This window comes from Echeneis naucrates, chromosome 17 (assembly GCF_900963305.1).
Source record: "Echeneis naucrates chromosome 17, fEcheNa1.1, whole genome shotgun sequence".
NCBI lineage: Eukaryota > Metazoa > Chordata > Actinopteri > Carangiformes > Echeneidae > Echeneis > Echeneis naucrates.
The window spans coordinates 13,598,623-13,624,685 of record NC_042527.1 but is presented as its reverse complement, the minus strand read 5'-3'; the positions used below and the strand labels follow the sequence as shown (position 1 = coordinate 13,624,685).

Genomic DNA, 26,063 nt, shown 5'->3' with positions numbered 1-26,063 from the left:
TACTAGTTTGAACCCACAGTTCTTCCAGGATCTGGATGATTTGAAGAAAGAGTTTTATTTTAGTCTTAGAAAATTCATACTTATTTTTTCAATTAGAATCAGAATTGGAAATATTGTTATTGCCAGGTATGTGTAAACATACTAGGAATTGACTCCTGTGTTTCAAACTTGGACAAGGGAAAGACATAAAGAAAATATACATATATACAATTTATGAATATTTTTTCTCCCTTAATAAACATGGAAATCATTCAAACTGCACAGTTTCATAAAAAATAAATACACATGCATTAAAAACAATACTTTCCTAACATTAAAGAGAATAATTTACATAATTATTTTGTCTTTTATCAAGATATACTTTCATTTATATATATTTTTTTTTGCTCATTCTGAAACAATGATTATCACTTTAGAGGACAAAACTGTTGAATCGTTTCCGACCATCAATCTGGACTTCACATTTTTCAACCTTCGGACTTGCCGTAGTGCTTCTAGCCAGAGAGCGTTTGTGGGTAATGTAGTACAGTTGGAGACACGTGGGGGTGCACCGTCGCCGTTCATTTGGAGTTTTGAGCAAACATGGCGGGCTTGGAGCTGCTGTCCGACCAGGGCTACCGACTAGACGGACGAAAAGCCACCGAGCTGCGGAAGGTCCAGGCCCGGATGGGAGTGTTCGCTCAGGCGGACGGCTCCGCGTATCTGGAGCAGGGAAACACCAAAGCCCTGGCTGTGGTGTACGGCCCACACGAAGTAAGGCCCGTGGATCAGTAAGGGGGGCTGACTTTATCAGGGGATTATTGCTTAAATTAGCCCCGCAGCTGCCATCAGTAAGGTCTGTGCAGTGTAAATCATCAGAACGAAGCTCCGTTACTCAAGTTGGAGCTCGTTTTTTCTGTTTGTCCAGATGAGCGACATCTGTGTTTGGTTGAGCCTGAAAACATAACTGACCCAGAAAAAACTTCAGACTGAAGACTGAATGGAAATCTTCATAACCCTATTTCGTGTTTCATGATCAGTCAAGTAATTCAATTACATAAGTCTAACCCTAATAATAGTAATAATAATAATAATAATAATTGTTGTTGTTCAGTTATAATAAAGCAGAATCGTAATTCTTCCATCCAATTCAATGAAAGGGAAGTACAGAGCTCTGACCTCAACAACAACTGTGATTGAAACCCACTCTTTTGTGTTTTTCCATGCCCAGATGCGAGGTTCCCGCAGCCGGACTCTTCACGACCGGGCTGTTATTAACTGTCAGTACAGCATGGCCACATTCAGCACAGCAGAGAGGAAGAGGAGACCCCACGGGGACCGCAAGTCCACGGAGATGAGCCTCCACCTCAAGCAGACATTTGAAGCTGCTGTGATGACGCAGCTCTACCCACGATCTCAGATCGACATCTATGTCAAGGTCAGTATCAGCTCATCTGTGTGAATCAATTAAAATTTTCTCTGCAACAAATTATGAAAATGTCTTTGTCTGAACAGATTCTGCAGTCAGATGGAGGGAACTACAGCGTGTGTGTGAATGCTGCCACTTTGGCGGTGATTGATGCTGGAATCCCCATGCGGGATTATGTATGTGCTTGTACTGTCGGGTTTGTGGATGAGACACCACTTGCTGACCTTTGCTACGCAGAGGAAAGTGGAGGAGTGAGCTCCCTGGCTTTAGCACTGCTTCCCCGGGGTGGACAGATTGCTCTGCTGCAGATGGATGCCAGACTACATCAGGATCACCTAGAGACTCTGATTGAAGCTGCCATGACAGCTTGTAAAGGTGTGAGTAAGGTGCTGGATGATGTGGTGCGACAGCATCTCCAGGAAGTGTCAATGCTCACTGGAGAGTGAGGGTGGGGTGCTGCACCTGGGAATCTTAATTGGACTTGTTGAATGATGGAAATTTTGTTTTTGTTTGTTTGTTTTTTTTGTTGTTTTTTGCATTCATAACAATTACTGTGTATTTTTGTATATATGTGGTGAAGTTAATAAATATGTGAACTATGCATCCGTTTTCTTTTGGGTTTTTTTTTTTTTTGTGAGTAGTTTAATTTAATTCAATTAACTTCATTTTTCTTATCAAAGACGTCTGCCCGTTTGGTTTGGGTTCTCATTGTGTCATTTACACTGTCGGGAATCACAGGATGGAGTAAAACATGACTCACTTTATTACTTTTATTATTAAAAACAACAACAATAATGTATCGTCATATTTAAGCCTTGGATCTGTCGTTCCCATATTTTTTTCCTCCTGTATATGAACCGGATATCGGTCCGCCCCATTAATGTTTCCGCTGCAACAAGGAAGTGCGACTCGTTTAACAGCTGCCGCTGTGAAGGAGCTCCACCTCTGCAGGTGGATGTGACCGGCTGTGTGCTGGACGGAGGTATGTCCTCGTTTATATTATGCTGAGTAAAAAAGGAATTAACCAACGGGCTAAAAATAATAATAAATGGTTAAAATAATTTGGTTTGTGCAGAGGGCGGTGCTTTAATTCATTGCATTATTTGACGGAAGTCAGGCTGCTAGCACACACAAGCTAACCTCAGTGTATCAATGGATGCAGTAAATCCATATACACTGACCCGAGTCATACTTGGATCAAAAATCACAATACCCTCTTTTGCTGTTCCCTGTTTCATCGATAATTGATTACTAATTTGAAATAATAGTCTCAGTGTGTGTGTGCTGCCTTCAGTGCCCAGTGAGTCCGGGCTTCAGGACCGTGTTAGAGCCGACGACAACATGGGACTGTTGTCAGACCCGAACAGGAGACGGGCCCTGATCAGCCTGCTCACCCGCCTAAACACCCCGATCTGGTGAGTTTTTGGTGTAACAACTGCACTGACCAGGAAGAGTCAGCCAATGATTCAGTCAGTCCCACGACAACAATACAAACTGATCTAAAGCACAACATAACCACAAAACGAAAACTGAACGATGAAGAATTACCCATTTTTGTAGTTTTGCATCTTTTCAACACTGTGCCTTGCGTCTGGGTTTGAGTTATGGGACCATTTTGGATGTTTGAATGGTCCCATTATCTGCTTATCCATTCATTGTTTATGGATCTCTGATTTAATGTGCCAAAGAAAACTATCAAACAAACCAATGAGCCTGATGTAACATTATATAACTACACCTGCTGTGGATCTGTGTGTACAACTTACATGATTTTTGCTATTTCCATGTCTCTGTCTCAGTATCGTCTGCTACATGGCGGGTGTGGCCTGGTTCATGGGTTTAGCATTCGAGCCCTTCACTCTGCGGACATACATGTCAGAGAATGCCATGGGCTCTACCATGGTGGAGGAGCGGTTTCCAGCTGGGGAGAGGGCTCTGGCCACAGGCAGGGAGTTTTCAGCTCATAAGAAAAGAACAGGGTGAGCAACATGCAGCTTAAATTAAAAAGTCATTTATTAGTCTGGTTGGGCTTCAAAGCTCTCCCTTAGTTTTGTTCTTTCTCATTTGAGCCATCATACAAGCCCAGCAGCATTTGCTCTTGTGACTCGAACCCTTGCTGTAGTCTGACCACTCGTTTCTCTGCAGTGGGATGCCGGTGGAGTGGTTGATGAAGACCATGCAGGCTAAAGGGCTGGAAGTGTTTACTCAGCGCTTCTCCCGCACTCTTCCCTTTCCAGATGAAAACAAAGAGAGATATGTGAGTTTGTGATGAAAGCTGTGTTGTATTGCTTTTATGTTATCGTTATGCACTCTCCTCTTCGTCATCTTTTGGATCTTCTTCATGTCGCGGTATATTCAGATGGTGAGAGGTACAAATGTATATGGGATCCTTCGAGCCCCTAGAGCTCCACGGACTGAAGCCCTGGTGCTGAGTGCTCCGTGCAGCCCAGGCGACAACAACAACCAGGCTGTTGGATTGCTGCTTGGTTTGGCAGAATACTTCAGGAGTGAGTTACCCGGCCAATTCTTTTCTTTCCTAGCCTGTGTTATACACAATGTGACGCACTGAAGGACAATTTACTTGCATCTCTTGGTTTAATGGCTATTGTTTTCCTCAATAGATCAGATATACTGGGCCAAGGACATCATCTTCCTTGTGAATGAGCATGATCTGATCGGTATGCAGGCTTGGCTGGAGGGCTACCACCACACCAACACAACAGGTGACCACCTATAAAACAAAACCACAAATGTCCCGCCATGTATTGAATTCTTCAGCGCCATTCAGGCACATTCTGTCACAGCTGATTTATAAAAAAAAAAACAACGAAGACATCAAATTTTTCTGCTGCAATATCAATTGTGTTGGTTCATTTAGGAATGGACTGGTCTCCACTGCAAGGCCGTGGTGGTTCAATCCAGGCAGCTCTGTCCCTCGAGCTCAGCAGTGATATCATCACCAGTTTGGACCTGGTACTCGAAGGCTTGAATGGTCAGCTACCCAACCTGGATTTAGCCAATCTCTTCTATGCCTTCTGCCAGAAAATAGGTGTTCTTTGCACTATCCAGGGCAAGGTAAGGGTCACTTCCCCCCCCCCCCATGTGTTTGGTCAAAGCAGTGGTGATTACCTTGGTGACGGACAGGTCCCCTTTGGATTTTTTTTCCTCTTTCTGTAGCTGCAGAGGAATGACTGGGACAGTGTATCTGGCTACAGCCACGCAGTCCAGACCATGATGCTGATGGTGATGAAACAGGCAAGTGGACGGCCATGGGGGGACCATGGCCTGTTCCTACGCTACCACATCGAGGCTGCCACCATCAAGGGCGTCAATAGCTTCCGCCAGTACAAGACTGATGCTACCACCATTGGCAGGTCAGAACAATTGGCTGGTGAATTCTTATACATTATACATTGATTAAATTGAAGTTAACAACAGTTATTTTTGTCTAACAAATATCCTTCAGGCTCCTGGAAGGAATGTATCGTAAACTGAATAATCTCCTGGAGCGCCTGCACCAGTCCTACTTCTTCTACCTTATGCCATCACTCTCTCACTTTGTTTCTATTGGTTACTACATGCCTGCCTTTGGCCTGCTAGCCGTTATCCTGCTTCTACGTGTATCCTTTAATAATGTATTTGATAGGGCTAGATTACTTCGTAAAAAGATGACTTTTGGCTGTTGATATTTGCCAAACTTTCCCTTGACAATGCTGCAGGCCTTAGACCTGTGGGTTCAACTTTCAACTCCACCACAAAGAACAGAAGATGGAGTTACTGACATTGAGCCGGTGAGAGGCACACACTTCAAAACTGTGGCAGATTGTGAAGTATTTACATGGCTTGAGTTGACAAGTTTCAGCTTAAATCAAACTTGCTTCCTCTTCGCAGTCCAGTCCAGGAGTGCTCTCTCTGTTGACGCCTCTGGTCATCAGCCACCTTACTGGAGTTGCTCTGTACATGCTGCCAATCCGTTTCCAGGAGATGGCAGTTGAACACTTCCCAGTGTCTGAGACTGAAGCTGTGGTTCTGACAGCTATAGCAGTTTACACAGCAGGATTGGCGTTGCCTCATAACACACACAGGTAGCTACTGTCACCTGCAGCAACCTTCAGATTCTATAACTTTGCTGCAGCTTGTGCAGAGTGAGGTCCAGTGAAATCTGTACACACAGAATCAGAAATAAGTTGTGAGTAGAATCGTAAAGCAAAAACTAGTTACAAATCCTTCTTTAGCCCATTTGTTGAAATGATGAAATTTTATCTATATTCTTAAACATTAAAAGAATTTGGTTTGTATGCTGTTCCCTCAAGCTGATGCACGACACAGGCTGCATTTGGTTGTGGATGTGATGTTTCTTGTGTTGCTTGTTGCAGACTGCTGTCCGGTGAGGGGACGGAGCAGGGATGGAGAGTGCTGAAACTGGTCGCAGTGCTGTACCTCGCTGTGCTCCTGGGTTGCACTGCCCTCATAAACTTCTCTCTGGGCTTTATTTTGGCTCTCACCCTGGTGCCCGTGGCTGCCTTTGTCACACCTCATGTCCCAAAGTATGGAACACTCTCAGATTCATCATGAGGAGTAGCTCAGCACTCCTCAAGTTTAGTCCCATGAAAGTAATACTCAATTTTCTTCTTTTTCTCCTCTAAGGGTTCTGTCCGCCTTCATCTTGGTCATCCTCAGTCCAGCCTGCACACTCCTCTTTTCTGTCTTTTTCTTCCAAGAGCTACAAGAAATGCCCATCAGCTTCCAGGATGGGTGGTTGCTCTTCCTGTCAGTCATCTCGCAGGGCATCCTGGACCACTCCCTGTACGGCTCTCTGGTCTATCCGCTCATAACCCTGCTGGTCTACCCTTGTTGGTTGCTTTTCTGGAACATCCTCTTCTGGAATTAGATGCCAGTTGCTGATCCATGGGAGACTTTACTGAGAAGGGAAAACCTCTGAGGTGTTCTCAGGGTTGTATTCAGCAGGGACATTATGAAGAACGTTAAATGCACTGGAGATATTGGAAGTTGACTTGGAAGTGCTGCAACTCTTTTTGGGATATACTATAGGTATTTAAGTTTTTTGAGTATTTCCTCTTTAGAACACTGGACTAAAATTAGTTTTTTTTTTTAACTAAGCAAAATTGACATTTCTTTTTTTTTTTTTTTTTACAGACAACATTACTTACAAATAATTTGGTCTAAGTGGGGACAATCTTCTCACAATTAACAATACTTAATGGTTGGATCAGTTTCTCCCAAAAAAAAACACAAAAAACCCCAAACCCAAAAAACATTTAGGTGTATCATTCTTAGTTTTGTATTACCTTGGGAATATTCTATTCTTTTTTTCAGTTGCATTATAATTGGAGGAGCTTGGACACAACAAAACGGTGTAAAACAATAAACCATTGTCCTCCAATGGATAACACTAGGGTTTATGTTTTGTTTTTTTTTACCTTGTTTTTCTAAGCGCTTGGTATAAAAGTCCACTATTGAAGTAGGATGGTATACCTGGAAACTGCCCAACAGCTGCTGCGATACAGAGACAGTTTTGTTAAAGAACAACATCCTTTTTGTTTAACTGGATCTGGCTGTTATGTAGCTCCGTTAACTCTCTGGTCAACTGGTGCCTCAACTGTTTACTGTTATTTAATTTTCAGTGGTGGAAGAAGTATTCAGATCTTGGACATTACCTACATACAAGTACACAAGTAGTACTGACAGAATACAAATTTGAAAAATACAAATACAAATTGGAAAATTTTGTCCCAGGTTTAAAAAATCTTGAGTTCTTTATGCTTATCCACATTTATCTCTACAAGCCATTTGTTTTGATAGCTGTCTTTGAAATGTTTATTTTATATTTATGGATGTCAAAATAAAGGACAGGAAATAGTTGGGTCTGTGTTTGAAGAACAATATTTCTCTTTGTTGTACTGCATTTGCATAGAACCTCAACATTAAGGAACGCTCATTGAAAAACATCTTACAGAGACAACATTTGGAATACGTCAATAACGTCACAACCAGTTGCATTTACACAGTAATTAAGACTTGAACCTGTAGCAAATTCAGTCAATCTGCATCTTACAAAAAATTATTCCCAGCGTTTTTAATCTTGTTATGTTTATTAATCTAATGCAAGTTTTACAGTATTATGTACTGAAAACAGATCATCCCGTTTTTGTCACAGCTCGGAAGGAATTAGGTCAAATAAAACCAGTTGCTAAAATGTACATTAATTACTCTCTGCATCTTTTTAAAAATAATACACTTAGTACAATGTTATAAAAAATAAAAGCACTTCACAACCCTGTAAACGCAACATTACTCTGTTCATTGGCCTTCTTCAGATTTTATTTCCAACATTTTTGGCACCATCAGATCAGACTGGAACAGCGTGCTGCACAAGGATTCACCTTTCACTTCACAGTTGGCAGAAACTGAAAGTACAACATTCCCTCAACTTCAGCTGCAATCAATTGCAAAGAAAATCACTTTTTTCTCCCCAAAAATAAATATTAGGCCGTGTGTGTTTCATTTCCACCACACACACACACACACACACACACACACACTTCCACACAAACGACTTGTAAAATAAATAAGTCTGGCCAAATTCAGATGTATGTCATGGTCATGTCCAGAAAAACAGTCAAAACTGATGCCGCGGTTCATCTACCTTGACCGACGTCTGAGCCTCTGTCATGCTACAGTGCTTCAAACGCTGCTGTCTTCAGCATACAGCCAGCTGTCTGAGAACTCTCAGTGCACTTGACAGTCTTGATGTAAGTATTTTTTTGTCAAAATGTATGTGTGTGTAAGTGAGTGAAAAACTGGGACTAGACCGTGATGATGGGCAGTCAGCTGCTGCTCAAACCAGACTCTCCACGGTCTTCTTTCCTTCCTTTCTCCTGTGTGAGAGGTGGAGGGGGAGGGGGGGTGAGAGACGGGTACTCAGGAGAAATGTTAAAAAGAAGGGGCTTGATAAAGGCAGTACCTGCTGAATGTGTGTGTCGGGTCTGGCTGTAGCGCAGATTTCGCAGCCTGGACGAGACGGCTTGTTAATGAAAGTGCATGAGGGACAAGCCCACTCTGTCTGCTGGGAAATGGTGATACACTTATTACGAGTCTGACAGCTCAGAGATACAGTGACTTTTAGACAGCAATCCTAACTTTGTTCAATTATTGGAGGATGTGGATGAAGGTAATGAGGCATTAAATTACTAACAGCATAAACTGGTCACATACCTGTGTCTTGCTGGCTTTGTTGGAGTGATCATTCAGTTGCAGATTTTCTATGTCAAGAACATCTTTGATATCACCTGATCTATCACTTCCTCCGCCTGTGCTGCCTGAATTTGACAAAAACGGGAAGAAAAAAAAAATTCATAAAGCTCCACTCTCTGGTTTCAGCAAAGTCTTTACAATGAATCAGAAGATAGTGAGACATTGTCCAGTGTTTCCATTGTACTGTAATCAGGTTACAGGTTATACACAAACAAATTTTAATAATAGAGTCATTTGGAAAATCTATTTTCAAACTTTGTGTCACCTGCAAAACTTGTGAATGAATCATATGATAAGAGAAATACTTTTGATGACTAATTGGGCAGCTACTGAAACTATCTTTTCACGGTTCTCCTTGTGCTTTGTGTAGAGAGCTATGTAAACATCAACACCCTTGAACATACAGAGCTGAAAGGTTACACTTTAACTTCGTGCTTATGTTTCTAAATCCAACATGGGAGTCAAAAGAGTAACCTCCTGCCTGAACTGGGACATAAAGGGCATAATCATCAAACTAACCCTGGTTGTTCTGTGGCAGCCTTGAGGGCAGAGTGCTGTAACCCCTCCAATATTGGGAGGTGGGTCCGTTGCCTGGTGGGAGAGGTGGAGCGAGGAGGGCGCTCTCCAAGTCTTGCTGGAACAGCTGGCGGGTAATACGGGCCTGTCTGGCGGAGATCAGGTAGAGGTACGCTGTGTCGCCGTCCTTCTGCACCCCGTAGGATGCTAACGACCTCGGCTCGGTGCACAGACACTGACCGATCACCCAGCGCTGCACTCGAGGGTGGAAACCATACTCGAGGAACACCTGAAGAAGAAAAGCACATGGAATCAGTGGAGCTGCCAAAACTACCACATGATATTTTCCTTTCATTATTGGTAACTTTCTAACCTGTTGCTTGAGTGCAGCTACAGTCATATAAGGAAACACTTTGACTGTGAAACAGCAGGAAGACGAAACATCCTCCACGACCACACACAAACTGCAACACAGAGTAGGGACTGTAATTAAAACTGCCAACTGAAATACTGACTGGTTGTAGTGACCGTGACTAAATCCTCACCTAATCTCTGCGTCTGCGTAGTTCTTTTCAGACAACTGAATGGTCAGTGCGGATTTTTGGCGAGCCAGAGCGGATGCGTGTTGGGAGGCAGCCTGAGTGTCTCCTGCTTCAATCGCCCTGGTGAGCTCCAAGCACAACTCTTCTGAACACAGCAAGGAATTAATCAAAGGAGACATTTTTATTTTGTGTACGGATAAAGAGTAAAAAAAAAACACACATGAAAAAGAAAAGCAGTACTCACCGGTGAGTGGCAGCGAGGCCGTGCTCCACTGCTCCATATTTGCTGCCGTGTGGCTCTGCCTGCCGTCTGATTCACACGTGTTAATATTTGCAACTGTTAGAAGAATAGATAGATATCAATATTTACTTTGGCTGCAGAGGCTGAAGGTTCAAAAGTACAAATCAGCAAATCACAGGCAAAGGGTCTGAGAAGTTTCCATGTCCATGAAAAGCCAGAATTTTCTTATTAATGTTGAATTTAAAGACTGATCATTGTTGGATACATGCTCGTGTCCCAGTCGGCAGTTGAAGAGTTTTGTGGTGTTTTACATAAGTAGTCGACATGGTGCTGGTCTTTTTGTCTTTGGCCTCTTGGTTTTGCTTATGAAGCAGATAACCCTGATTTACTTATTAATTTAATTTGGAAACTGGCCACAACTGAGTTATACATTTTTAATAGACAGTGAGGCACTGCCCTAAAAGCTAAAGGTGCAGTACATCTGCTCTCTGTATTTTATATCTGAGGAGACAAATTTCTTTCTGAAATCTTTTTGAAATTTACTCATGTTTGTGCCACTATAAATTTGTCAAACTGATTGTTACCTGATAGCAGAATACACATTTTGTTGCCTGAGCTTATTTTCTGTCTTTCTGTCTGTCTTTTTTTTTTTTTTACTCCAAATTTATTATAACTATCAGTGCTCTAATGTAGAAATAAATGAGATTATCAATATTTAGTCCTTCAGTCACTGTAGAATGTGTTGGATATTAACCTTTTGTTACTGGCTTTTGAACAGTAAAAACAATGGGTTATATACAAAGCAGGTCGGTGAATATCCAAAAACACTGACCTCTGTGTGCTTCTCTTAGTGACGACATCACCACCGTGGCCCATTCCTCAGCTTCTCGGTCACAGCGGAAATTGAAGCGGATGCAGTCGTGAGGCGGAGCAGCAAGACGCATCTCATGGCATCGTGGGGACTTCACCTCATACTGTACTGAGCGCAGGTCAAACTCTGCAATGAACTGAGGATAGGAAAAAAAAAAAAAATCTTAAAAACAAATTGCCATCCATTCTCCTTAGCAGTAATGCAGGAAATGTCGTGAGTGTCATCTCTATTTATGAAATAGAAAAGCAAGAGCAGTTTGTATCAAATGGGAAAATATTTAGTGACTTCTTCAAAGTGACTGGTTTATCAATCACGCTTTAACAGTCCAAAAAAAAATCAGAAAACAGGTTTTTCGAAAAATACCTAGAACAATTTATCAATTGTGAAAATAACTGCACAAAATATTTGGAATTTGTGCATACATGTCATTTTTAATGTGAGAAAAAGGAATCAGTTCTAAAAAATATAGTAAAGCGAGTGAAATCCTGCTCATCTTGTCTTAATAGTGGCAGTAGAGAGATTTTACAACATAATCTGACTCTGACTCTCACTGGGGAAATGGCGAGAAACATTATGTCTCTGACTGAAGAGCGAGTAGACAAATGCAGCAAAGATGGTATTTTTGGGACACAGACACACACAAAAACAAACAATGTGATGTCTGCATGAAAAGTTTGCTACCTCAGACAGATCATCAAAAAGAGCGAGGATGAAAGCAAAAACATACATATCAGAAAGTATCTCAACTGTCCTGAGGAAATCTGTCAGATTTTACAGGATAAGCTGCTTATGTAATGATATGTCTGATTTTAGGAAGCTGGAACAGAGGGAGCTTGATGAAAAACTGACAGATGAGTGTGAAGTCAGCGTTAAGCCTGATCAGTCATGCAAATGTTCGGCTGAGACTTGTCAGCAATTAACTGCAATAGTGAAAAAGCAAGAAGCGTCCCTTGTAATGAAATGTGTCTGTGTTTGAGCTTTCCTGACATTTTTCATCTTACATTTCTAAAAGTAACTCAATTACAAAAGTAGGAAAGTGCTGTGACAAAACATTTGGATTGAAACCTTCCAACAGGGAAAGAATGTTTCGGGCTATTTAAACTATTTGAAATCATTAATATAATGAATAACTGAGCATTTAGGTAAGTTAAAGAGTTATGTAGATGTGAAACAGTTCACAGTAAAGTAATATCCTTATCGTGTTGAAGGGTGTTAAGGAGTTTCCCAAAACAAACATCCCTTTACTTAGCTAATGCTTATCCATCAGAGTCATGGGACGGGGGCCGAGGGTCGGGGGCCTGGGGCCAATCCCAGCTGACATTAGGTGCTCAACTCGTGCAGAATACACTACTACTTTCAATCATTTAGAGAAACAGAGGTGTAACGGTACATAAGTATGAAGTATATCCTGGCAGATATGTAATATTTCAGGCTGTGAAGTGGTTGACAAGGGAGAGGAAGACGTTTTTCCATCAAACCTTTTTACATAGCCTGTCACAAAGTGCTTCAAAAGGCAGCAGCAAAAAAAAAAAAAAAGACACAATAGAGACAGGAGGGCCAGACAAAGGCCTGTTTGAACAGATGGGTCTTCAGCTGCGTTTTAGGCATTAATTCCTGTGGAGGAGAGTTCCACAATGGAAAACGCCCGGTCATCTTTTGGTTTAAGCCGACTGTGAGGGACAGCCAGCAGGCCGTGTTTCTGAGAGCTGACAAGTGAGAGGGAAAATACCCAGCTGTCTTCCCACTAAGTCCAGGAGTCTCATTGCTGCTGTGGACCAACACAACCAGAGCTGACGGACTTCCCCATTACTGCTCTGAATCTAAGAAATAAATGATTGAGTGGCAGCTGATAGGAAAGTCAGAAATGACAGTGAAACTAAAATCCATCTAAACTACTGTGTTCATAATTTATTACTACTTATCACACAATTAGAAAGAAATTAAGGCAGAAGTTGGGGCTTTGATAAAAGTTTTGCAGACAGCTGTCAAAGTGGGTCCAAGAGGGAAGTCATCGTCTATGTGTCAACTTCCTGCCATAAACAGGGAAATACACTGAAACTGTTTTTACGCTTTTATCCCCAAATGTGCATCTGTGGATCTGAATGCCTCTGTCTCAATGCACCATAAAATAAAATGGCGTTTACAGGCCTGCGATGGTGTCAAATATAAATAGGACCCAGTCGGACTAACTCATGACAGCACATCTCAGGTCTCACTGACAGCAGTCAGGTGTGTGTGCGGTCTCTCACCACGCTGCGGTTTCCGCTCGTATCTCGCAGCGCCAGCCTGAACTCTCCGGCCCGGCTCGGGTCCATGCTGAGCTGGAGCCGCAGAGTCTCACTGCCGGCTCCGGGGAGGCACAGGGGCCGGATCCCCGAATGGCACACCGACACCCGGACCGACATCAGGACGGTGCTGCAGCAAGCCGCCGGCGGAGGCCCGCCGCACGCAGCCGGCTGGGAGGCGGCGGGGACCGGGGCCGGGGGAGCCCAGCCGCCGGAGCTGAGAGCCATGTCGCGGACACCGAGGGGCGGGATGAGGCTGCGGGTGTTGCTGCTGCCCCGCTGGCTCTGGAGGGGTTTATAAGGTCCACCGGTGACCGACGGGAGCGCGTTTCTTCACGGGCAGGCTGTGTTTTTGCGCTCTCCTCGCAGATTCGTCCATATCTACCCGAGACAAACACGAAGCGAAAGAAAAACAAAACAGGAAGTGCAGGAGTACGGCTCGTATTTTTGTCCGGAGAGAAACGTGGCCGTGAAGCAGCAGACTGTTAGAAAAACAAACGAATAACACGATGAATCAAAAAGGTATCAACAAACAATCATGATTGAAATATATATTTTAAAGCATGTAATTTCAGATTTGTCGTCCCAAAGTTGCCCCTAAATTGCCGATGCAAGCACAAAGGAAATGAAAAAGTGGGAAAAGAAATAAAAGTACCTTCTGCAGAATGATGGACACACACACAGGCTGAAATAAAAATGAATGGCTGCTGTCTAACCCCATCAGTCCACTTTTTAAATGAAACCAAACACTTCAGTGACATTTCACGGCAGAGTATTCAGATTTGATTTGATCTGATGTACTTTACTGACCCTGTGGGGGAAATTTGCCTTTTGCTTTGTTCTTACAGTCTATCCGAACTATAACTTTGTTTGTAATTGATTTATGGACTTAATGGGCTTGCTGCTTGAAAATTAAACTTGTCTGGTTGGTAATTTCTCTCCTTCATGCTTAAGACCAGTTTTTGGTTGTTGTTGTTGTTGTTTTTTTTTCTACATAACAGCAATAACAATAATATAAATAATATAATATAAAATAATAACAAATTTTTGCATCTGGTGAACTGCACTTTGATATTGGTAAGTATAAGTTAAGTATAATGTGACAACATCATCACCAGTTGATTGCGCAGTTTCTCCTACTTTTCTATCCTGAAACATAAATAAGTATAATTCTCTTGTTTTTGATTCTTGATCTTTATCCTTTATCATGAAATGTGACAACACAGATTGGTATTATACTCCGAGGAAGATATTTGTAGTTTTAGCTGGGAGTCCTGCTATCGAGACCAACAGTTAACTCCAAAGGTCTTTCAGGGTTGAGTTGATCTAAACTGCATTACCCATTAACCCTGCTTTCAACAATTGGAGTTGATTGTAGTTTTTTGGCTTCATATTTCATGACCTTTCCTAATTTTAAGGGGGACAAATAATTATGCAGAAAATTATAATGATGATACTTTTTCATTTTGCCCTACACATTTTGCACACATCAGTGTTCCTCTGGGGTCAATTTGACCTCAAGCTGTTCAAGTTGTGTAAGATGTTGATTAGTGTGTGTAAACTCACATCCCTACATCTGCAAGTGCAGGATTGATACTTTTGAGTTGATACATGACATGGGGCGAGGGAAAGAATGATTCCAATGAGAACTATGACTATTTGCATGGTGGCGCTTGATGAATGCTTTGCTGTGTTTCATAGGCTGTGTCCATTCTGACAATATATGCTGACTAAACCTGCATCAGAATTTGGGCAGCATGTGATGCACAGTCCAGCTACATCTGCAATTTGGCTGGACTGTACAAAACAAACAAACAAACAAAAATTAAATAAAAAATATACAAATAAAACTCTGCCACTGTCAGTCCCAAACCCAAATAAGAAAATAGAAGGGATGAGTGAGACTTTATGGTGACTGACCACAAATATGAACCTAAAAAAATAAATAAAAGGTCATGGGGTCACCAAATAGGGTTTATCCTTTTCTGGTGGTCACGAAATTTGAAAAGATTTGGATGAAAAGTTTAAGATACATTCTTTCTACTTTGAAAGTTAGACCTGGTGGTGGCACTACATAAAATTTGCTAATAAGTCTCTCAAGGGACACCTTATGTATTCAAAGAATAAACAAAGTGCCTGATACAAAAATCATTTTCTGGAGGTAGATATCAAATGTGTTATTATAGGACAGAAGGGGGTTTAATAGGGCACATATTACCAAATTTCTCCCATGTAAAACATTACCTAGAGGCTGCAGCAAGACATAGTTCAACTAATTAGAGTCCCTGGTCTGTTCTGGAGAGGCAAAAGGTGTTGGAGCAGATTGGTCTGTTTTGCAGGAGATTGGTTCAAGTATGAGGAACATGAAGCTGTTACAGTGTGCAGTCTTAGCAGCACGAGCCAACCACATCCAACAGGAGATCAGTCAAGTAAAGATAAGAAATGTACAATATATTTTAGTCAGTTTTTCAGCTTTTGACATGTCAAACTGATGATTTGTAATCGCCTGTCAACAGGGAATGAAAAAGCCTTACAAAGAAATAATAGATCTCTCTTGGGGTGACCTGCAGAGAGCAGGTGTGAAACCTCTGTCATTTGTCCGACAGGTAATCTGTGACTCTTTTCCATTTATTTTTTTTGTAGAAGAACAGCATATGCAAGTCCTTGCATTTTCTTCAGAACTAACACCACATTCTTTCTCTGATGTGTGTCTTCAAAATGTGTAGGTTCTTGCAGCATGTGTGTACCCTAAGCTTCTGAAAAGTCATGCAGAGGGCTCAGAGGCTGCTGAGGGAATGTGATGGAGGGATTGTAGGTACGGGCTTTGTATGTGGTGTTATTAATGAGGTCTGATTCCTGAAGTTAATAAAGAACAAAATATATATATATATTTTTTTTTCATTTTTACATGCTTAAGTTGGCGTTTTTTTAATATATATAATTATTATTATTTGTATCAATCAGAGTTTTGTAAGTGCATCAGAAAAAGTTTTGTGTCTTCAGGTTCCTACACAGCTACAGCAGGTATACCAGAGATAGTTCACAGGGTCGCTGAATTCATTACAAGACAAGATGGTGGGATTCCATCTCACCCTGAAAATATTTACATCAGTGCAGGCTCACAGAGGGCACTCACGGTAATAGTCAATATTACAAAGATCCTTACATATGTTTGACCCACAACATTCCTCATGTAAAGCATCATCTTCTTCAAGGTAACCCAGCTTTTTCCTGTGCTCACTAGAATATTGTCACCATCCTGATGAACAGAAAGGCCTCACCCAGAACAGGCATTCTCACCCCAGTGCCATGCTACAACATTGCCACCTTGTCCATGATGGCACAGGGAGCGACCGTTGTCCCCTACTACCTGAATCAGGAGCACAGCTGGGAGTTGCAGATAGAGGAGCTACATCGAGCTCTGGAGTCGGCACAGAGAGTCTGCAATCCTGTTGCTCTGTATGTCATCAACCCTGGAAATCCAACAGGTCAACAAGTCTGTCATCTGAAAATAAACAAATGAATTTGTACCACAGCATGTAATTAACACAGTTGTTTTCATGCGATGATGACTTAAGGTCATGTTCAAAGCAGGAAATCAATGCAAGAGGTTATCCACTTTGTTTCAGAGAGGTCTCTCTTCCTTCTGGCTGACGAGATAGATGTCTTACAGCATTATTATCTGTACACACGTAATGAAACATTTATACACACTAACTCAGCCTAAGTAAGTTAACACATCTGCCTTTGCTGCGTCCTTCTCCGAAGGTTTATCAAGACTGCTTCAACGGGGAAAAGACTGAGTTTGTCTTGATGGAAATGGGGCCTCCTCTTTCAGACACAGTGGAGCTGGCGTCCTTCCACTCAGCATCCAAGGGCTTCATGGGAGAGTAAGTCAGTCCTGGTGATAGTTCATAAACATTATATGATTATTTAATACATGCTTTTACAATTGTGTGCAGCTCTACGGGATTGCTTATGAATGTAGTTTCATCATTCAATTGGAGGATATACAGCAGCCTCCCCGGGATTCATCTATAGTTATGTCATAGATTTGAAATATCTTGCACATCTATTAAACATGTACATGCTGAGATTGGTTAGTTGCTATTGCCTCTCGCACCAGGTGTGGTCTACGTGATGGATATGTGGAGTTGGTAAATCTGGATCACACTGTTATGAAATATATTTATGTGCTGTTCTCAAAAGACTCCAGTGCGCCTGTGCTGGGTCAGTTTGCCTTGGATCTGATGGCAAACCCTCCCCAACCAGGAGATCCCTCATACCCTCTTTATAATGTGGTGAGGACAGATATTGATATTACTACCCTGGTTTGCAGGATGTCTAATGCCTCCAAATCGCTTCTGGAGGAGATGCAAAATATCAGGACTACAGTGGCTGATAATGCAAAGAGAGCCGTTGAGGTTGTCAACAATATGCTGGGTTTCTGCTGCCAGCCAGTGGAAGGAGGAGCGTTTGCATTCCCCCAATTGCATCTTCCACCTAAAGCCATTGAGAAAGCCGAGGTAACCATAGTATCTTATAGAAAGTATAAACTGTATAACAAGAAAAATCTCATTGTTCAAATGTCACATATATGATGCACTGGTTATAAGACATGATCTTTGGATGCTTTAGGAAATGGGTATGAAACCAGACACATACTACTGTACGAGACTCTATGAGGAATCTGGTGTGTTGGTGAGACCTGGTTCAGAGTATGGACAAAAGGAGGGCACTTATCACATAAGGTATATTTTCCAGTTAACTGGGCTAAGTTGTCCATTTCACATAAATGAGCACATTTGCAATAAATTAAACTGCACTGTCACAAGTTTTCATTTTACACCCTTCATTTTCCTTTTTTCCAGATTCTGCATTGCAACATCTGCAGACATCATGGAGGAATTACTGAAACGCCTCAGTATCTTTCACACACAGTTCATGGAGGATTTTTCTTAGACAAAGCCAGCAGCACAAAGGCAAATACAAGAAACCTAATTTACTCATGTTAACACGTGAATATTTATTACAATAAATATGAGTTACTGGATACAGTGCTTTGTGACCTATGGTCAAATCATCCTTTGCCTTTACTCGTTAGAGTAAAACTCAACTTCTGCTTTTCAAAAAGCAAATAACCATGAACTCCACACCAAGAGCCACATGAACAGATTTGTTCAAGCCTCAGTTTGAGCTTATCATTTACCTCAAAAAGTACAACAGTCCAGCTCTCCTCTTGAAGAGTCTCGATCAGGTCATCATAAGTGCCAATTTAAAAAAAAAAAATAATAAAAAAAAATAATAACCACCATCTCATTTACTAGTCTGTACAAGCCAGCCATATGTGTAGAAAGTGATTTATTGTCAGTCCACCTCACTGTCACTGTTGTAATTCTGAGCCAAAGGGTTCGAGTCTGTATTGTTGAGCAGCTCTACGAGTAGAGAGATGAGCTTTCCATCTTGAGAGGAGTTGTGGATCATGTTGTTGGGATTGCTGAGGTTTCGGTATAACATGGTCTCAATGGAAGTGCGTAGCTCCCACAACAGTTCCCACGTCTCACGTGTCAACTCGCAGCGCACAAGAGAGTGGCCAGGAAATGACACTTCCACTCTGTCTCCTTGCACTGGTACATAAGAACACAAATGTTATTTCTGAAGGAAGGATGATTTAAATCTGAAAATGGAGGAGTAGCTACAATGTTTTTTAATACTCATTCAGTGAAGAGAAGTGGCAGAAGGAAGCCATGCTGCAGACATCTCCATTTATTTTCTTTTTTTTTTTAAGCTGGTTCATTGCTCATTGACAGCTATAGTGTTAGTTTGAAACTCAACTGAGCCAATCAATTATTTGGGGGCAGTAAGAATTGAGATAATCTTTCTTGCCAGACTCAAAGAACAGCAATGCAACAAATCTGTTGAGATTCACACCACCTATAACATTTGCTGAATGAACAGAGCTTACTATTGTCTTGAATCAACATGAAAAATTTGCAGTGACACTGAAAAATGCCATTAGTCCAAACAAATGAAGTTTTTGTGGGTTTGTATTCTGAATCATGACACTACGTGCTTTAGGTTTTAGTGGACAGCAGCACATGTCCTACCTGTCTCTTTGATGTCACAGTCTGTAAGTAGCAGCAAGGCCAATGGATGGACCACAGAAGAGTCTCTGATGAAAACATTTCCGTTGGACTTGACGGCATAGAAGAATGTCAACCAGCGGCTAGGGAAGTCGTCCTTCCCTCTGCAACACAAAGATGTAAAGTTTTTGCACAAGCGCACGCACGCACACACACACACTTGAATTTTCTTCTAGCTTGCTCAAACCTGTTTACTGATGAGCGGTGAAGTAGCACTGGTCCAGTGAGTGTGCGGAAAAGCACACTGTTTGGGCGAAAGCGGCCTGCTTTGGTAACAACTCCCTTCTTTACCTACAATATATAAAAAGGAAAACAGTTTAAAAAAAAAAAAATTCTGAATATACAGTATAAAGGAGCACAGCAGGAAATAACCGCTTTAAAGCTACGTCTGGACTCAATTCTGAGAAGCTGCCATGTACCTGAATAAGGTTGGGATAGAATCCAGACAGCAGCACAGCTTTTATTAGCTCATCTTGGTTACTGTGTTGGTTGTAGAGAGAAGTGTGGCGTTGGCACTCACTGGCAGGAGAAACCAGCTCAGACTCATACAGGTTCTCACTGAACTGAGAGATGAGACCTGTAACCACATACCACAAACACAGGAATCATCTTGTGAAGCAAGTCAGTAAGTAAAGGTTGGCACTATAAGCTGACCCACAGAGTGGGTCTAATTCCCCCCCTCAGGTCCCTCAACTCTTCCACACATTGTTTCAGTTTGATAAAGGTGACGTTTCATCATAAAATATCTAACCGTAATCTACTGCTCAAAAATTTCCTTTCAAGAACACATGCCATGCGCTTCTGTGTACACATTTCATTCCCAAAACAAATCACCAGGAACTTCCATCGCAGCTGTGGATAACAGTTAGTGCTGTCAGTATTGGGATTAGACCTGCCATTACAGCAGCACGTGCCCCTGTGGCAGACATACAGAGGTACTGTTTCAACATCATGAAGAAGTCTCCCTCCCTCTCAGACATAGACAGAATGTCATTAATTGCTACTGAAGTATATGAACTGGTGTGAAAAATGATATGCCACATCTTCAGGTTACAAAAAGTACTTTTTCCTTGGAGAGAGGCAGATTGACTTGTCAGTTTTATCACTTGCATATTTAATGAGTAACAAACATGCCACAGATTCTCTTAACTGTACAAGAAAAGATCTGTATTTAAAGGGACAAAACATAACTGATATTTGAAACTAACCGTTGATGAATCGAAGGCTGGCCCTGGACAGGGTGTTATTGTCCAGATATTCGTCCCTGTCCTCTCTGCTGCCCTCCTGCTGACATTTCCTCCAACCTAACACAGCTCTACTAAACACTAAATAGTCGCTGTAGCTCGATCCACTCAAAGCCTCTTTTGCCTGCAAACGCAACACACAGATGATTGAATGACAATCTATGTTCAACAAATGAACGGTTGTGTTTTTTTTTTTTGTTTTTAAACAATATACTGATGAATATTCATGTGGATTTGAGAAAATCTCACCTTGTTGACAAGTGCTCGATTTTGCAAGCTGTTATGGAAGGGGTCTCTGGTGAGACAGGCAGCTATAGACAACATGGGTAGAACACATCTGAACATGGCACTCAGGACCAGTGCTTTGCCGAGCCGAGGGTCGCATGACATACAGGCAACACGCTCGCCTAAAGGAGTCAGGGTTTCTGTGTTGTCCAGAACTCCTGTAAAATACAAACACTCAATTTACGCTGACCTTCAAGTTCATTTGGCACAGAAGTGTATAAATGTGTAAAGTTAGACCCATGAGATGGTTAAAATGTCAACACGAGCCAAAGCAAAAGTTATTGCAATTAAGTCACCTATGTCTTGTAGATTTTGAACAGCATTTCTCACAGCTTCTTGTTCTGGACTGTCCAACACTTGGGATAAGAAATCTTCAGCCTGTGTATATAAAAAAAATAAAATAAATAATAATAATAATAATAATAATAATAATAATAATAATAAATAAAAAAGACATTGGGTATTATTTAAAAACAAGGAAATGCAATATAGCAATAAAAAAAAAAAGCAAAATCTTTTGTTGTGTTTATACCTTGCAATGAGGACTGTGGATTTTGCTCTGCATCACTAAATTCTCCAGCGGTGTGCGCAGGATCTCAGGTATCGGGAAAGGAGTCAGAGATTGCAGCTGTTTTCGTGGGAACAGGTGGTAGGACTGTCCTGGCTGACAGCGCCCTGCTCTTCCTCTTCTTTGTGTGACATTGGAACGAGATATCCAAACTGTATCCAGACAGGACACCTGGAAAATCAAAATGAAGTGAGTTGAATACTGCTTGGTTGCCATTTTACAAAGCTAAAGATTTCATAGGAACTAAATGCAGAATACAAGCCTGTTATCTACCAACTTTTGTTCGTGGGTCATAATTTTGTTCTTTGTGAGTTCCAGTGTCGACCACATGGACGATGTCATCTATAGTGATGGAGGTTTCAGCAATATTGGTGGTGAGCACAATTTTCCGCTGGCCCTTTTGGGGTCGCTGGAAGACAGCCTGCTGGTCAGCCACTGATAAACTAGAGTGCACTAAAAGAAAAGGGAAAGCAATAGTTACATTTTTATTCATGGCGAGAGAATCTTTTTAAGAGATGTCTGTCTTCTCTTACATGGCAGGATCATCTGTGAGCCTGACAAAAATTGGTGCTTCGCCTCCAGTTTTTCTTGGACTGCCTTGATGTCTTGCCATCCAGGGAGGAAACACAGCACTGCACCTGAAGCGTGATGGGACAGAGTTTGAGAAATGTATCCACTGCTAGCATTTTAAACAGTACTTTCTTCAGCATTATTACATAGGGAATACATTTTGTGATAGTTACCAGGTTCCCCATGCCTGTCAATGTGCTCGATTGCGTCAGCCACTAAATCCAGATCAGGTGCAATCTCATCTCTCCCTCCCTTAAAGATAGAAAACCATTTGAACATGATGTAGTACATGATACAACAAACTCACTCAGACTTGAGACTCACCTGCCCATCTGTCTCATCTTTCTCTTGGTCTGACAGTGGGCGTCCCATCTCTCTCAACACATCCTCCAAGTATCTCTCAGTCACTGGATGCATGAACCCTGGCACCTTTACAATTGGGCAGCCTCCAAAGTACTGAGCCAGCCTCTCATTGTCACCAGTAGCACTCATGAGCACCACTCGTAGGTTGGGGTTCTCTTTTAAGCTGGTATGCAGTAAGGCCAGCAGCAGATCTGTGTTTATGTCCCTCTCGTGAACCTCATCCACCACCACATGGCTGATTCCCTTCAGGGACGGGTTTGACTGCAGCTTCCTCAGCAGGACGCCCACCGTGAGGAAGAGCAGAGCTCCTCCACTATGTTCTGGGGGTCGACTCTCAAGTCTCACCTATTTACAAAGAATAATAACTTAATCAAATAATCAGCCACACTTTCCATCTCAAGAAACCAGACTGAAGCAAGTCTGATGAATTTTCTCCAGTTCAAAATATTAAATAATTAGAACCTTTCACTAAAAGAGAAATAATTTTTTAATGGGTAGATTGTCAATTAATTGACAATTTTGATTCAATCCTACTTTTATTCTACATACACCCCCTTCCCCCACAGCATTTCTGCATCTGTTCATTTCATTACTAACAATCATCAACACAGCTAATGTTCAGCATTTTTTCCTTGAAATTAACTTAAGCTGTAACTGAAATAATATACATTAAGAAAAACTATCTACCTGATATCCCACTGAGTGTTTCAGAGCTGGGCCCAATTCTTGAGCAACACGATGGGCCACTGACACGGCACTGATCCGACGAGGCTGGGTCACCAGGACGTTACACTCAGCTCCCTCACCGCCACGCACGCATTCCTCCAGCAGGAAGCGGGGAATCCGCGTCGTTTTGCCACATCCTGTTTCACCAGCAACCACGACCACCCTGGAAGACTGCACAGCTGAAATCACTTTCTGACGATGGGCATCAACTGGGAGCTCCACACCCAGTCCAGGGTTTGCCTGCTCCCATTCCTCCTGAATGATTGCATTAAGCTGCAGAACCTCTTGTTTCGACAAAGGTTTGTGCGGTTTGCCCGTGATGGCGTCTGTCACAAAGTCCTCTTCTTCTACATCTTCTTGGTTTATTGCCTGTTGTTCTCTTGCTTCTTCCTCCTCCCAAAGTTTCTGCACTTCTGTTGCTACTGGGTACTGATAGAGAGAGATAAGCCTTTAGCATTAACACAACAAAAATGCCATTTTGCTGTTTATGACAGTGATTCTGAAATTGTGAGTTGGGATCCCTGTGACGTTCCCAAATTAATATAGGTCAAAAAGTTACTGTAGGATTAAAAACATTTGTGGCACAACATTTTGTTGCTTTTTCTGACCTGATCATCACCCACCTGTGAGAGGTACTCTCTCATTCGAGTCTCTAGGTCACCGGAAATTTCCAGAGGGAGGGGACGTTTCTCCCTCTCCCCTGCCTCTTTCACCTTTTCTTGGTGGTACATGGCATGGGTCAGTGGGTTATTGTTTTTATCCAGCAGCTGCAGCTCCTAAACAGGATGACATGACACATTAGTGTTGTTCTAACATTTAAAGACAGCATTTCTTTGAAACCATTCCCACCTTCAGTTTCATGCAGGCAAGAGCTGCAGCTTTCTTCTCTGCTGTCACTCTGTTGCTTGCTGTAGCCATGAATGTCATCTCCTCAGGCCAAAGCAAGGTCATTTCACACTTCTTTTGCTTTCCCCCTGTTACTCTGAACTTCATTAGCTCCTTTAATGATGGAGGGATGGGATTAGAAGATATGATAATGAGACTGAGAGGCTTTCATTGTGGTAGAGATGAGCACTACTAACCCTGACTCTTTCAGATGATGTGGCCACCTGGATGACCCTACCCAGGAGAGATTTCGGTTGAGGAAAAAGGGAGAGTGCTTCAGAGACATTTGTGGGGTCCTCCACTGGGGTTTTTTGTTTGCCTGTTTTAGCTTTGGAAACATTGACAATGCCTGTCAATGAATCATCCTCTTCATCATAAATGAGTGAATGTAGCCCTCCTCTTCCCCGACCAGCCTTCCTTCTTGGGAGCTGATTGTTTGGACCAATCACACCCATTTCCTGCACAGAATGAAAGGAACGAGGAGAAAATAAGCAAATCACTATAGAGGAGTAGCAAAAAGAGAAATGTGGATTTTTATTTATTTATTTTTTTTGTGTGTGAAATCCTACTCTGAGCTTGAGACAAACAGCAGCAGCAGCAAAACGTTCTGCATCACTCCTCTTGGAGGCATAACCATCCTCTTCAATCTTAAATGGCCACAGCAGTGTGACTGTGGCTTTCTAAAGTAACAAAGTAACATGTCACTATGGGATAGCTAACAGGAATTGACGTATCCAGAAATTGTATATTGTGACAAATTTGGTTCTCACCTTGATCCCCACTTCTTCAGCGTAGCTGTAGTGGATGAGGTCAGAGAGGTCACTCACTCCCAGTGACCGGGAAATTGTGTTATTTAAGAGGGTTTTAGGATCTGGAAACTCCTTCAACAGGTCTGCAGGAATGTTAACTACAAAGTAAAAAAGTCAAAACACATTCAGTTCAGAGAGTTGATGTCAGAATAATAACTTCTTGGCTGATGTTTGTACCAAATGGTGACTATAACTTCAGAATTTCTTGCATCTTAAGATGTTTTTAAGAACCTAATCTAATGAAGGTACACACACGTTACAACAGTATTTTCTTCCAAATGTTATCCATTTCATTCTTATATGAAGCAAACCTTGAACTATAAGACTAAGGTGATGTCTCGGGATGTTTTAGGAAGGACGTCCTTGAGCACGCAGTGCAGTGCACCAAAGCCTGATAGCAAGTGTATTTCGGGTACAAACCTGTGTGACACGTACCCCCTATGGATGCCCCCACTTCCTCTCACATACATATTTATAATTGATGTGAGAAATTCACAGACATGAGTGTCGTAAATATTTGTTTGTCTTTATATTTCTAAATGGTGGCCGGCAACAGACCAACCTATCCTGATGTAACCAGCCCAAAGTCAGCTGGCACTGACCGCGACACTGCAGACAGGTATATAAAAACCCCCACTCCGACTGTTAATAACAACAACACTGATAATAATAACAGTGACAGGTCCAGATACCGGATGGATGGGCGTCCTTGAGGTCCAACACTGACTCCAAGCTAACTTAGCAAACTTAGCTAGCGGCAGTTTTCACTCACCTCTTTTCGTCTGAAAATCAGATGCGCCGCGTCTCTCAAAGCTTCCGGCTTTTGTCGTGTACCACCGCATTTCTCGGCAGCAGTCGGACGCTGTTGCACCTCCCGTGTAAACACATTTAGCGAATTTGGTCAGTCCTCTCAGCCGCACGAGTGAAATACCGGGCAGCGCCATTTTTAAACTACAATTTCTTCTTCTGCGGCGGTGACCGGAAGTATACAGGAGTGTTCACAGCGACACCGATTGGCTGTAAAACGGAAGAACATTTAAATTAACAGGAAATGAATGAATGAATCTCATCAAATTGGACCGTGATTGATTAACACGTTAAGATTTCAAGGAGTCCCTGCTTCTCGTGTATTTTTATGTATTCGACATTAATTTGTAACATTATTTCATGATGATAATTTCATTTTTTTTTAAATATACACTACGCAATGTTTTGCATGTTTAAACATGTTTAAAGCTTTTTTTGAATACGCTATATATTAAACTACACAAATACACAATTCCCTAAAACCAATACAAACATTTAACAAATGTGTCTAATCCTTCAGTTATC

The 26,063-nt window shown here is 41.9% G+C and overlaps 5 protein-coding genes across 8 annotated transcripts; 3 read left to right on the top strand and 2 right to left on the bottom strand.

The window, feature by feature from the left end:
• The first annotated feature begins 544 nt into the window (after positions 1-544).
• exosc4 (exosome component 4) lies at positions 545-1,999 on the top strand. The gene is made up of 3 exons (XM_029525454.1): positions 545-753; positions 1,211-1,417; positions 1,495-1,999. The coding sequence occupies exons 1-3, from the start codon at positions 583-585 to the stop codon at positions 1,852-1,854; spliced, it is 738 nt and encodes a 245-aa protein (XP_029381314.1). The 5' UTR covers positions 545-582; the 3' UTR covers positions 1,855-1,999.
• Positions 2,000-2,333: 334 nt separating this feature from the next.
• On the top strand, positions 2,334-7,701 carry gpaa1 (glycosylphosphatidylinositol anchor attachment 1). The gene is made up of 13 exons (XM_029525677.1): positions 2,334-2,390; positions 2,703-2,823; positions 3,208-3,387; positions 3,554-3,665; positions 3,768-3,915; positions 4,030-4,131; positions 4,287-4,483; positions 4,586-4,782; positions 4,875-5,028; positions 5,128-5,199; positions 5,300-5,493; positions 5,785-5,955; positions 6,056-7,701. Exons 2-13 carry the CDS (start codon positions 2,750-2,752, stop codon positions 6,297-6,299), a joined length of 1,845 nt encoding a protein of 614 aa, XP_029381537.1. The 5' UTR covers positions 2,334-2,390; positions 2,703-2,749; the 3' UTR covers positions 6,300-7,701.
• Positions 7,297-13,545, bottom strand: LOC115058339 (ranBP-type and C3HC4-type zinc finger-containing protein 1-like). 3 transcript variants are annotated; one of them, XM_029525678.1, is made up of 9 exons: positions 13,103-13,545; positions 10,815-10,989; positions 9,986-10,078; positions 9,745-9,886; positions 9,573-9,663; positions 9,203-9,488; positions 8,645-8,748; positions 8,394-8,495; positions 7,297-8,307 (listed from the first exon to the last, which is right to left on the bottom strand). In XM_029525678.1, exons 1-9 carry the CDS (start codon positions 13,364-13,366, stop codon positions 8,257-8,259), a joined length of 1,308 nt encoding a protein of 435 aa, XP_029381538.1. In that variant the 5' UTR covers positions 13,367-13,545; the 3' UTR covers positions 7,297-8,256. The 3 variants fall into 3 exon arrangements, with proteins under 3 accessions (XP_029381538.1, XP_029381539.1, XP_029381540.1); XM_029525679.1 differs by having other exon boundaries at positions 8,394-8,492; XM_029525680.1 differs by having other exon boundaries at positions 9,745-9,883.
• LOC115057629 (alanine aminotransferase 1) lies at positions 13,365-18,100 on the top strand. Its single transcript, XM_075353384.1, is given in 13 exon segments — positions 13,365-13,431; positions 15,440-15,567; positions 15,655-15,744; positions 15,865-15,905; positions 15,907-15,953; positions 16,142-16,275; positions 16,383-16,626; positions 16,717-16,802; positions 16,907-17,028; positions 17,265-17,439; positions 17,509-17,664; positions 17,777-17,889; positions 18,010-18,100. Coding segments are annotated over 13 exon segments (1,494 nt in total).
• dhx30 (DEAH (Asp-Glu-Ala-His) box helicase 30) lies at positions 17,801-25,675 on the bottom strand. Of its 2 annotated transcripts, none has more exons than XM_029524508.1 (19): positions 25,504-25,675; positions 24,693-24,814; positions 24,492-24,602; positions 24,120-24,380; positions 23,887-24,036; positions 23,661-23,813; positions 22,999-23,466; positions 22,273-22,656; positions 22,122-22,200; positions 21,912-22,016; positions 21,656-21,831; positions 21,343-21,549; positions 21,107-21,188; positions 20,775-20,968; positions 20,490-20,649; positions 19,701-19,858; positions 19,469-19,572; positions 19,246-19,385; positions 17,801-18,765 (listed from the first exon to the last, which is right to left on the bottom strand). In XM_029524508.1, the coding sequence occupies exons 1-19, from the start codon at positions 25,673-25,675 to the stop codon at positions 18,506-18,508; spliced, it is 3,486 nt and encodes a 1,161-aa protein (XP_029380368.1). In that variant the 3' UTR covers positions 17,801-18,505. The 2 variants fall into 2 exon arrangements, with proteins under 2 accessions (XP_029380368.1, XP_029380369.1); XM_029524509.1 differs by having other exon boundaries at positions 24,693-24,829; positions 25,504-25,667.
• Positions 25,676-26,063: the final 388 nt, after the last annotated feature.

Bases quoted from the DNA above. Each gene is read 5' to 3' on its own strand.
- exosc4 (XM_029525454.1), top strand. From the start codon at position 583: ATGGCGGGCTTGGAGCTGCTGTCCGACCAGGGCTACCGACTAGACGGA. The intron at 754-1,210 runs GTAAGGCCCGTG...TTCCATGCCCAG, and splicing joins TGGTGTACGGCCCACACGAA to ATGCGAGGTTCCCGCAGCCG. The intron at 1,418-1,494 runs GTCAGTATCAGC...TTGTCTGAACAG, and splicing joins AGATCGACATCTATGTCAAG to ATTCTGCAGTCAGATGGAGG.
- gpaa1 (XM_029525677.1), top strand. From the start codon at position 2,750: ATGGGACTGTTGTCAGACCCGAACAGGAGACGGGCCCTGATCAGCCTG. The intron at 4,132-4,286 runs GTGACCACCTAT...TGGTTCATTTAG, and splicing joins CCACCACACCAACACAACAG to GAATGGACTGGTCTCCACTG. The intron at 5,494-5,784 runs GTAGCTACTGTC...TGCTTGTTGCAG, and splicing joins TTGCCTCATAACACACACAG to ACTGCTGTCCGGTGAGGGGA.
- LOC115058339 (XM_029525678.1), bottom strand. From the start codon at position 13,366: ATGGCTCTCAGCTCCGGCGGCTGGGCTCCCCCGGCCCCGGTCCCCGCC. The intron at 8,749-9,202 runs GTTAGTTTGATG...TGTCAAATTCAG, and splicing joins GCTGCCACAGAACAACCAGG to GCAGCACAGGCGGAGGAAGT. The intron at 8,496-8,644 runs GTATGTGACCAG...ACCATTTCCCAG, and splicing joins ACAAAGCCAGCAAGACACAG to CAGACAGAGTGGGCTTGTCC.
- dhx30 (XM_029524508.1), bottom strand. From the start codon at position 25,675: ATGGCGCTGCCCGGTATTTCACTCGTGCGGCTGAGAGGACTGACCAAA. The intron at 24,037-24,119 runs GTTAGTAGTGCT...CCATCATTAAAG, and splicing joins CATCATCTGAAAGAGTCAGG to GAGCTAATGAAGTTCAGAGT. The intron at 20,969-21,106 runs GTGACTTAATTG...TGTATTTTACAG, and splicing joins TCAAAATCTACAAGACATAG to GAGTTCTGGACAACACAGAA.